Source organism: Manacus candei, unplaced genomic scaffold (genome assembly GCF_025592945.1).
Source record: "Manacus candei isolate 608988 ecotype Guabito, Panama unplaced genomic scaffold, ASM2559294v1 h1tg000015l, whole genome shotgun sequence".
NCBI lineage: Eukaryota > Metazoa > Chordata > Aves > Passeriformes > Pipridae > Manacus > Manacus candei.
In genome coordinates this window covers 17,900,153-17,912,148 of record NW_026138063.1, presented here as the reverse complement: position 1 = coordinate 17,912,148, position 11,996 = coordinate 17,900,153, and the positions used below count along the sequence as shown (strand labels likewise).

Below are 11,996 nucleotides of genomic sequence, written 5' to 3'. Positions count from 1 at the left end.
GGAGAGTGTTTTCCCTTAAGTTCTAAAAGCATTATTCCATCAAAACAATGGTTGTCTTTGCTTTAACAAAATTCGTTGAAGAAGGGATGATGTCTCCCCACTGAGATATAAATGCCTGCATTTGAAAAACATATCCTCTCTGGTTTCTTTTATCATTTGCAAGTAAGCCACCCCTGCCTAGAGTAGGCATTTCTGTGTTGTGCTGTTTCTTTTCTTTGGTATCGCTTTTAAAAAAATAATTCAGGAAGTTAACTTTGATTCCTTTGATCAATCTTATTGCACTGTTGATGCTACTCTTTCCCCTCTTTTATTCAACACATGGTACAGGGACAGTTTTCCGTGGGGTGGAGTGGAACATGGCAGTCATTTCCAGAGGGCTGCATGCTTTATCTGTTCAGTTTGATGCCACGTGCACCCAGGGGGTGCAACTCACCTAATCTGCAGCACAACTCACAGCACTGATGAGGGAAATGTCAGGAGGGCTTCTCCTCGGGCTTCTCCAAGTCTCTTGGAACTCTTTTTCAATGTCTTTCATGCAGGAGGTATGGGAGGGTTCAGGGGGCTGTTACATCAGCCAAGGTCCTGGTAATGGAGGATTAGATTATTCAAGCTCCATCAGTTGTCCACTCAAGGCTGGATTACGAGTGTTTGTGTTAAATGAAAGAAATGAAGTTTTTTCTAACAGCTGAGAAGAAAGAAATCCTGTCCTGTTAAAGCTGATGTGACCCTGCATTGCTTACAGCCCTACAATTATGCATTTAGGGGCTCCTTCTCTGCACGCTCACAGCTGTGGCTCTGAGGACTAATACCAAAATGCAGAAATACAGGAAAAGATTTCAGCTCATTTTCAGGAATAATCTTAAATTCTTACATCTAGACACTAAGAGGGAAATCCAGACCTTACAGGAACCAAAGGAAATTGCAGATAGGTTCATATTTTGAGACTGGGAGTTCAGCCTCAGGCTTCAGAAATCGCAGCTTCCTGCTTTCTCTCCTTTGCCTTGCGGAATCCCTCCCTTTGGAGAGGATGCATGTGCTGTTGCTGATTCTTTTGTATACTTTCTGTCTTCTTTGCTATACACCTGGACTTCATCCTATTGATGCTCTTTACACCCCAGATTGCTATTTTGGGCTTTATGTTGTGATTCCAAAGCAGACTTTTGGAATAAGAACACAAATAGCTGTTCTGAGTATTTTATGCTCTAAAAGTAATACAGTCAACAGACGCCAAGATGTAATGGATCAAACTGAAATGCTGTCTTTTTGCTTCATCTTGAAAGGGGTCTGCTGTAGAAAACTGCAGTGATGAAATCTAGCTGCATTTGCAATCCCATGAAGATTCAGGTCAACAGGGTTGAAAGCCAAAATTAATGGAGTGTGATGTTTGCTGTAACAGCTACAGTAAATGTGAGAGTTTCTCAACTAAAACTCAAAGGGAGTGTTACAAAAGCACATGATGCCTAGTGCCTGATGTACAAAAGCCTGAGGGCCTTGACTATCAGAGGGAAAGTGAGCTTAACATCTGGTATCCATGTGAAAGTGAAAATCCAGCATGTGCTGAAGGTCACAGTGACCTGAGTGCTGTGCTGACATGGTTGTGAAGCAGGATAGGCTACTTCTTACTTTGCAAACAAATTTTGCCTGACTGGAAAAAAATAAGAATGAAGAGAAATGTGGGTTGTTCCTCTCAGGCCTTGCAAATGCTTTTACTTCAGCTGGGCTGGATGTGTGCCACTGTGATAACACTCTTTCCCTTTCATCTCTGCTCTACACCTGTTTCTGGGAGAGGAGAGTGAACCTCCCTCTGCATGTGATGGGAGGATGGGATATCACTGTGACACTTGGGTTGTAGCCTTTATTGTATGCTGTTGTGAATTGTATTTGTAGTAAATACCATGATGAACTCCCTCTCTTTTTTCAATCTCTTTTGAACACTGTGTCCTCAAGAGCAGTGTTTAAACTTAATATGAAGTACTCCTTATATCCTGGCAGGTACTTTAATCTCAGGGCAGAAAACCAGATGCAGACTGTGCAGGAAGGCAGACCAGTACCTTGCTCTGTATTAGTGGTTGTATTCCTAACACTCACTAAAATCCTGCTGGATTCAGTGGGAGCTTTGGGCATGTATCTGAGGCAGAACTTGCATTACTAAATGTTGGCATCTTTACAGTTTCTTGATGTATGAAAATTAAAACCGCAACGATGTGGTTTAGTAGGTCTAGGCTACAGCTGTCTCCTTGATTTCAGAGTCTGTGGTTTCCCCAGTGCTTAAATTTTTGTCTGTTCATTTTTCTTCTCAAATTTTTCAAAGTGTGGTCAACTTTGAGAATTGTTACACCTCTGAGTCTGGGCAAGTGAAGTCACTGGGTTTTGGATTCCAAATACGGAAGATCAGAGAAACATCGAAAAATTAATTGAAGAAGTGTGGCGGGTATACAGGAACCGGGAAGGGGTAGAAAGACAGAATTAGGTGAAGCTATCACAAAGGCAACCATCACCACCCTGGGTAAAAGAGACCATCGCTCTAGGAGACCTGGACGGCACCCTGGAAGTGGTAACCATCAGAAGTTGAGACCAAACCAATGTGCAATTTGTAAAGAAGAAGGACATTGGAAAAGAGAATGCCCTCAAAGGGAGCAAAAACCTATTTTAATGGCAGAATTGGACCAGGATTAACGGGGACCGAGGGGTTTGCCCCCAGGGATCCCTTGGTTATAATGGAACTGGGGAAAAATAAACATAAAATAGAATTTTTAGTAGATACTGGAGCAACATTCTCTATGTTAAATCAGGAATTAAACCTTATGGACAATGTATCTTTGAATGTGATAGGAGCCACTGGTCAAGTTGAAAAAGTATCTTTTATGAAACCACTAAGTTTCTAATTAGGTAAGACTTTAGGTATACATAAATTCCTTTATATGCCTCATGCACCTAAATCACTTTTGGGAAGGGATCTATTAGAAAAATTGAATGCAGAAATTAGGTTCAACAATGGAGATATGCAAATTAAAGTAAAAGAAAATGAATTAATCGAAATTTTAAGTCTTGCTCTAATCCAGCCACAGATATCAGGAGAAGTACCACCAGCAATCTATGACCAAATCTACCCTGGGGTCTGGGCTGACAGGACCCCAGGAAGGACCAGACACGCTCAACCTGTAACAGTAAGATTAAAACCTGGGACACGGCCGGTAAGAATTAAACAGTATCCTCTCAAACTAGAAGATAGAAAAGGGATTAAAGAAATAATTGACAATTTTATCAAATTTGGTTTACCAATTGAATGTAAATCAGAATTTAACACACCTATTTTGCCAATCCGTAAACCAGATGGCAAAAGCTATCAGCCAGTTCAGGACCTCAGAGCTATTAATAAATTTGTTGAAGACCTCCACCCAGTGGTAGCTGACCCATATACACTTCTAACTAAACTAAAAAATGAATATATCTGGTTTTCTGTTTTAGATTTAAAAGATGCCTTTTTCTGCTTGCCTTTGGACCCTAAAAGTCAAAAATTTTTTGCCTTTGAATGGGAAAACCCAGATACAGGAAGACGATCATAGCTCACATGGACTGTTCTTCCACAAGGATATAAAAACAGTCCAACCCTTTTTGGAGACTGCTATCATGAGTTCCCTGTTTCCACTCTATTTGTTCCCAGTCACTCCGAGCTTTCTAAAATTCACTTTAGAGGTCGAAAAGAAATGCCTATCCAAAACTCCAAAACTCCCACGACACAAGCCTTACAGTAAAAACTAAATTTACTGTAAACTGTTATTACAGATATCATTGAGGTTTTCTGTTGCTTGTCATGTCCAGGATCAGAAACCAATTTGCCTTACAGATCTTTGTTATGTGGTTGGAGAGCAATTGCACACTCCAGATACGGCTTCTGGGAAATCTCTTGCCACTGCTAGAGTTGAGGGCCTGAGTGCAGATGGTCGCCCCAGCTGTGAGATGCTTCTGAACCTTGCGTTTGCTGATACTGATTAAATTTTTTTTTTTGCTGCTCTGAGTGCAGGGAAGGCCTGAGAAACTTCAAGTTTCAAGAATAGGGATCTGCTATGAGGGTTAAATAAAATTGGAATGAAAGCAAACTAAACTCTGCAGTTGGAGAGAAGGCTGATGCATTCGTCTTCTAGACCTATATTTGCATGTTTTTCCCAGTGAAGACTGTAAGGTAGCAAGGAAGAACTGTAGCCTTTTACTAACTTTTTTTACAGTTAATAACAGGTCAGACCATTACTTCCATTTGGTATCCAGATGGTAACACAGTTTATTATGGATGACACTAAGGAAATTACCATCTTCCTCTAGAAATTGCTTGTGTCAAGTTTATAAAAAATGTTATCTATTTCTGCAGTATGAAAAATAAGGAGGAGTGATGGAAAATGACACTGAACTTAGAGCTGTGTGAGAATGGCTCAGGTGCCAGCCCAGCCATTGTGCTCACAGGCACAGTGGCCATTACCTTTTCAGGTAGAGATCTGCCAGTCTGTTACTCTGCTGTACCTCCTAGCACAAATATCATATTAATTTCACAAGTGGGTGAACTGATGAGGCACAGAAATGTTTTGAGCACATAGTAAAGCTCATAAATTCCATACTGTAAGTAGGCTTGCCAGCGAGGAGGCCCGTGCCTTGTGTTGGGCTGCTACTCATTCCTACTCTGGGAATGAATGTGTGACTTGCTTGCTGCTTTTGAACTAGCTTTTATTCCAATATACTCACAAGCTTCACTGAAAGTTGTTTTTGAGTTGCACAGAATTTGTAAGGAGCAGGTGTTGAAGTTTATTTTAGGAGAGACACTGCCACTAACTTTTAGGGGCTTTGGATCAGGTCCTGGGTGAGGTCCTGAGCATGGCAGGTCTTCAAGTGCAAGACCAGATCAAGGGCACAAGCATCTATTGTGGAAAAAGCTTGTCTTCCTTTATGGTGCCAAACCTAGCTCTTAATCTCTAATTTTACTTTAATTGAAATAATATATATGAGTGAAAAGTATCATATTTGCTGTCCTTTGCCAACTTGTGTCTCAAAGGTCTAAATCATAACTAAGTCCATATTTGCATGGCAAAACTCTCCTTCCTTTTTCTCCCTAGAAGTAAATTCCCAAATATTGCTTCCATTAAAGGCCCATGTCCAGGAAGAAAAAAACCAACTCCTCTTTTCTTCCTGATTCTCTTTGCATTTCTTTTCAGATCTTCAAATGATGCCTCCAAAAATGCACATATTTGGGTACTCTTTAGAGTGATACTGTTAGCAGACACTTATCAAAAAGGCTCAGCTTCCCATAGGAGCTAGCCCTTTAACAGTTATCTTGTGTCTTTTGTCTTATTAATTCACTAACTGGGAAAGGAAAGATAAATGCAGCATCAGACCATGGATTATGCCCATAATGAAGGGTTAGGCATATATTTTCCATGGAAGTCTGCAGAGTCATCTGGGTCTCTGAGGAGGTTTCATGTTTTCTTCATAATGGATTCTGTCTTTGTTCAGTTTTCTGACTGTCCTCACATTTTTATTTGGAGAAAGGGCTCACATTATATGATCCCTTAAGCCATGTTGTGAAGAATTCCTGCCCCATGGGATGCCTCAAGCCTCAACGTTTGCGTCCTTTGGTGACGGAGGTTGCTGCCACAAAAGGCTCTCTAGGAGACAGGGACCTTGAGAAAAAATATCTGGCATCAAACAACTATTTTGTGACCTTTTCATCATTGGAGTGCCTGGCTGTTGCTCTGCTTTATTGGTCTGAATATTTTCCAAAGGGGGAATGTGGAAGGTGGTAACAACAGCACGAGGATTATTCTTGAATGTTATAGCTTTGATTGGGACTGGTGCAAAGAAGGTGAAGAAGAGCACATGAGAGGCAATTGCTGAAAGCATGAGTGCCATTTCAGGTGAAATTTCAAAGTGGATTTTAAGGGAAAATTCTCTGAAGTTTGGGGAAAAAAATTGATTTGAAAGGAAGACAGAAACATCAAAAAAGAAATAGCTAGTAAGTTTAACTCTAAAAAAATAAATTACTTCAAATTAAGCAAGCTTTTTGCTGTGATCAATGGCTTTACAATATGATTTGCAGCAAATATAATTTTGAAACACAAAACTAAAAGCTCCAATTTTCAATGTCTTGTTTTTAGACAAAAATATAGTTTCTACAGGGTACAGCTTGAGAAAGCTGACTTATGACATCAGTAAGCAAGTGGCATATGTTTTTCAGGTGGTTATTCCCCAGTGTCTTCCTATCCCTCCTCTTCATGTCTACAGAAGGCTCAGGGATTCCTTCCAGGCCTTTTTAAAATTAAACTGTTTTTCAGAATCAGGGGCTAACAGATGGAGAAGAGATGTTGTCATCAGCTAGCCAAAGTAAACACAGTTGCAAAGAGTTTTCAGCAATAGCTATGCAGAATTGTGCAATTCAGTCATCTTTCAGTTAAACTTTGGGAGAATTGCATAAATCTATGGATGTACCTGAGAAGTGTTCCTGTGCTCCTGTCGGGTGCTTCAGTTTGTCTTGGTAATTTTGGACAGAGCTTCATCTGCATGAAGAATGTGAGGTTTTGGAGCAAATAAGAGATTCTATTTGCACCTGCAGGTGCCAGCAGAAGAGCTGGTGTGCCCTTGCTCTGCTGGCTCACTGGTGGGAGCAGTGGGGTGTCAGTGCCTCTCAATCTGCCTTTGTGCCGAGGTGAGTGACGGCCTGCATGTGACTCTGATGAAAGAAGGCAGCAGGACAGGCTTTAGGTGGTCTTGTTCCCAGGACTAAGCAACTTCTGAGCTGGTTTCATAGGGTTTCGTGGGCACACTGAAAGGATTTGAGCCAATTTGCATTGACCCAACAATGCTGGGTGCTTCCTCACCGTCCTGTGAGAGTCCTGCATAAATGGGTGTTGGTAAAACCTGACGTGTTGTCTTTAATTTTTCAAACACCAAATTTCCAGAGCTGAATGGGAGAGCGAATATCACATGAAGCTGAGAAGTAAAAATTTTCCCAAATTAACTAAAAAATCCAGACACTTGCTCTGGGTTATGCTCTAACCTACCAGTTGATATGCTCTTGTTGCCTGCTCAGTAATTTGTCGGGAACAGGGAAGAGGAATTCAGACTTGGCAAGCTCGTGCTGCAGACAGATTTTGTCAGATGAAATCCCAGTAGACTTTAGTCCAACATCAACAGCTCCTGAGCTATCACATGGGAATGTGCAGGGAGATAAAACCAACATCCTAAAGGGTGGATCCTCTATTTTAAGGTGCAGAGAAGGGAATCTGGCTAATGTAACTTTTTTCCTTTCTTTGTGCAGTTGTTCAGAGAAATGATGGAAAATGCTGGTTCCAAACTCAGATACAATTCTGTCTCTTCTTGAATTCTTCACTATATCTAAAGTTGCTTAACTTTTCTCTCTTGCCTTTTCCTACATGTGAAGAGAAGTTAATCCTATCTGCCTTTACCTCAGAGGGATTGTGAGGGCAGAGTTTGGAGAAGAATTTGCTGTCTATGCAAACAATCCACAAGTGACTGCAGGGGAAAAAAACCACCCAGACCTACCGTTGGGAAACTCCAGCACCAGTCTACTGCTTTCTGGAAGTGGAGTGTTCTGTTACATAAACATCCTTGAAGCTTTGCAGAAGGGGTGACATTCACATGTGGGGCCTGACTAATTGGGCTTTGTGTGTGAAGAACGGGGATGGAGAGGATAAGGAAATGAAATCCCTAAGGTGCAAGCTGGGCCTCCTTCTTCCCATGGCCTGTACTGTTGCTTACGTGTTGAAAAGGGGTCTCAGAGCCTCTTGTACCACTGAGCTGGGAACTCTGTGGGCCCTGCAACCCAGACTGCATCCTAACTCTGCCTTCCCCAGCCATCTGGGAGGTGTCCTGCTCAGCCCAGCAGCCAGTTACAGCAGCCTCCAGCAGTCACTCGGAAAGCATCACTGCCCAGAAATTGCTAATGTCCCTTCATACCAAAATCTACGTTGACTCAGTGGCCCTGGTCTATTTAGGCACAAACACCGTGCAGAGAGAATGTAACAAACAGTGGGAGAAGGGGGCCATGAACTTCAGCAGCTCCAAGTCTCTTCCTGGAGGAGTCTGCACCATTCCACTGATTATATAGGGAATCCAGATCCCACATTTGCTGCTTTGATGGCCAAAAGTTAGGTAGCACCAACACCCTTCCATCCAAAACTCACTCGAGACTCAGGGCTCAGTTTTCCTCAGTCCCACGCCTTGTGGTAAAGTGGAGCTGCAACACAAGTTTAAAATCACCACTTTGTTTTGCACAAACTTTTTAAAGCTTTGTCACTAATCCTGACCTGTTTCCCATCTCTTCAGTGAAGACTATGTGTAGCAGGCATGTAAATAATTTGATAGTGTCTACCACAAAATTCACATATATATTTTTCTATATGACAAACACAGAATAATGGTTTGCAGGTTTTCCATTCTGTGTAGCAGCTCTCTAGGTAACAGGTCAGATTTAGCAATTGGGACGTGAAAGGAATGGATTCACAAGCTGAAAGAGGCAGCGCTAAACTGGTTAGGAAAGAGTAAATTCTGAATTCCCAACTCTTTTTCTTTTCACAGCTGTTAAGAGTTCAGTGGGTTGAACTGCAATCCTTCAAGTTCATCTGTTGACTCCAACACAAAACTATTATAAACTGTGCCTCTAAAACACGTGATGAAACATTTCTTGAGAGCTATTTATTCCAACTGCAGCAGAGGAAAGTTTTCAGAACACCCGGCATTTGGTAGAGGAAAGGTCTCTTGAGCTTTGCAAAAGGAGGAATTATTTGCATACCAACGTAAGTTGCTTTTTGATTATTTTTTTCCTGTATCATTGAACAAAATAATACCTCTAACTTTCCCCCACCATGGAAACATGATCAAGTAGCACAAAACTATATTTAAGTGCCTAGCAGGGTATTTCTATTTAGTTTTCTTTCTTTAATTATGTGGATTGGGTGTTTTATAATTCAGCTTAGAACTCAAGATAATTTAATATTATGTTTTTTCTTTAATATTTTCTGTATCTTAATAAGAGTTCATGCACTTACAATAGTAATGCAGAGGTATGACAGATTGTGAACTTCAGTCAGGTATGGGGTTTGCAAACTTACAAATTACAGGTAGCAAGGAAGAGTTGGGGCAATCTTTTTTCAATTGTTTCTTTTACATCTTTGCTCTGAAGTTTGATCTTACATATCCATGCACATTCTCCTCCAGGCTTCTGTGGTAAAACACTTTCCATGCTGAAGATGGACCATGCAAATGTGACCCAAGCCATGCTTGATGCTGAATCCCGCAGCACAGAGAAGAACAACAGCAACGAATATTTTTACATTCTGATTGTCATGTCTTTCTATGGGATCTTCCTGATAGGGATAATGCTTGGCTACATGAAATCCAAAAGAAAAGAGAAGTCGTCCAATTTGCTTCTGCTCTACAAAGATGAGGAGAGAGAATGGGGGGAAGCTGTAAAGCCTCTACCAACCGTGGCGGGGCTGAAATCTGTCCAGATCCCCATGATGCTGAACATGCTGCAGGAGAGCATGGTGCCATCCCTGTCCTGTGCCATCTGCTCCATGGAAGGCAGCAGCGTGAGCTCCGAATCCTCCTCCCCAGATGTGCACTTCACCATCCAGGAGGAAGTGCTGGATACTGAACTAGGGGAAGTGTCAGAAACACTCCTCAACGAGAGCAGCGAGGGGTCTGTGGAAAACATCCATAAGAACTCCTAGCACTTGCAGGGTTCCCTTGATCTGCTGCCAAAGCGTGAGTGGAGCTCCCACTAAGAACTTGTGGCTCTACTTTTATGCTCTCCAATGAACTCTGAACAGGTATCTGTGCCCCTGGGCCAGAGGCGCTCCCAAGAGCTGGCAGGACAAGGAAGCAGTGGTACCCAACCCCAAAGTGTAACTTGCACATAATTGGGTTGCTTAATTTTAATTTTTCCATTATTATTTCTGACTATGAGAGCTAAGAACAAGGAGAATGTAGATGTTTTTTCTAACGAGGTAATTATTACTGGCATGTCTCTGCATATTTCAGATTTCTGTAAATATCTGGGAAATGTTTAGGGAAGTTACCCTAATGCAAGTGCCTGGTTCTTAAAGGCTATGGATAATGCTCATTCACACAAAACTGTGATAGACTAGAAGTACTTTTACTGTGTTTTTCTTATGACAAACCACAGCCAACAGCAGATATGCTCAATGAGGCCTCAAAAGCTGAAGACTTGTTGATGTTGTACTTGAAGGGAGATTGCATCATGTCTGGAGACTGACTTTAGGCACAGAAAGAGTGAAAGACAAAGGAGAAAAAAAAAAGGTACCAAATTTCTAGGCAGTTTGTAAAGCCCAGTTTCAGATCCATGCCATTTATATCTGTCTTTGCTTAAGTTATACCTGTACTGGCTGGGTCAGGTTCCCCACCTTCTGCTGCAATTCAGCCTGTGACTGAGTTACTAGTAGGAAAAGTGGTTTTGTTTTTTGCTTTTGTATTTTTTTTTAAAGACATGTACATTTGGTCACTAAAGGCAATGATCTGTAAGATAAAGAAGATGCTAAAAGATCTTTGTTACAGGCTGTAAGATGTAGAAAGGCTTGAACAAATGCTGCTCTGTTATGCCCCCTTGAAAAATAGGTGGAATTCCAGATACAATTTAACCTAGTAAGGGTGTATTCCTGGCCCCACTGAAGTCATCAGCTGAGTCAGGGACAGACACAAGATTTTGTGCTTCTCTGTTGGAGGTAAATTCTCCATTTGAGGTCAGTAAAACTGTACTCATTTACATCATTAAAGAATCTAGACTTTCTGCTCTGTTTAAGCCAGTGTAGGTAAACATTGCATTACATCTTTTTTTTTAATCAGCTTGCATGTGACACATGCATTTCTATAAAGCTATTAGCAACCAGGTTTTAAAACCACCACAAACTTCAACCCCCCCCCCCCGTTTAATGGTACTGTGACATTTTTCAACTGCTCATGAAATTTGTTACTAAATTATTGCACTTTTAAAAGAAGTAAAAAAATAATAAAAATTAAAAATAATATTTCAATCATACCTTATATTTTATAATAACTTATTACAGTGTTTTGATTAGCTTTAAAGCATGAGGGCTGAAGAGCCTGAATCTAAAGCATTGCACAGCAAAATATTTGCAAAACGTCTCCACGTATTTCCTGCACTAAAACAGCTCTGTGATGTATCCACTGGCATTAGGGCTGGAGAGACAGCTTGGAAAATGGCAGAAATGAACTGAAGCTGGAATCTGCTGTGCTCCTGCTGTTGGGAAGGGCCAAGCCTGTGTTGGGCTCAGAGGGTTAATGTCATGCAGGATGCCGAGGGATCAGGGATCGCTGTCTCTCACTAACCACAGCAGAACAAAGGCTCTATTGTGCTCACAAAGGGCCTGATTGGGGCAGACTGAAGGCAGTGGGAGTTTTTCCATCTACTTCAGTGAACTTTGGATCAGACCATATAAAGCTTTTTGGTAGATTTACTCTAAAAGGGGCTGTTTTAAGTTTGAAAGAAGCCAAATTAAGTTTGGCACTTTGCCTGGAATCACTTGAATCCTGAAACTTTCCAAATGAGACTGACATGCGCGAGTTGTCACATTTTCCATTGCTTTCTCCTTCGTCCTTTACTTTTGATATAAATGTATTTGTATCTGTAAAAAGCTGATGTATATAATTCCTAACATTGAGTTGTATATAATTGTCTCATGTATTTAAAGTTTATTATTATGTTTCTACTGGCACTAATTTTATTTAAATAAAGAAACACTTTTCCTGGAAAAGTCTCCATGTTTGTTCACTGCGTCAAATAGATTTCCAGTAACGAGACTGGGCACAGTTTGTACAGGATCCTTTTCTTAGCCTCTTTTTGAAACGATTCCTTGTGTTTTATAGTACTGCAGCATTGCCCACAGGGCTGAGCCAGGTGCTCCAGATCTGCCTTCAGTACCTGTTGGCGCATCAGGGCACCGGGCAGCAGGTCC

General features: G+C 41.2%; 1 protein-coding gene across 1 annotated transcript; it reads left to right on the top strand.

Annotated features, from left to right (window-relative positions):
- Positions 1–8,721: 8,721 nt before the first annotated feature.
- KCNE4 (potassium voltage-gated channel subfamily E regulatory subunit 4) lies at positions 8,722–11,782 on the top strand. Its single transcript, XM_051781458.1, has 2 exons — positions 8,722–8,798; positions 9,220–11,782. The coding sequence occupies exon 2, from the start codon at positions 9,243–9,245 to the stop codon at positions 9,732–9,734; it is 492 nt and encodes a 163-aa protein (XP_051637418.1). The 5' UTR covers positions 8,722–8,798; positions 9,220–9,242; the 3' UTR covers positions 9,735–11,782.
- The last annotated feature ends 214 nt before the right edge of the window (positions 11,783–11,996 follow it).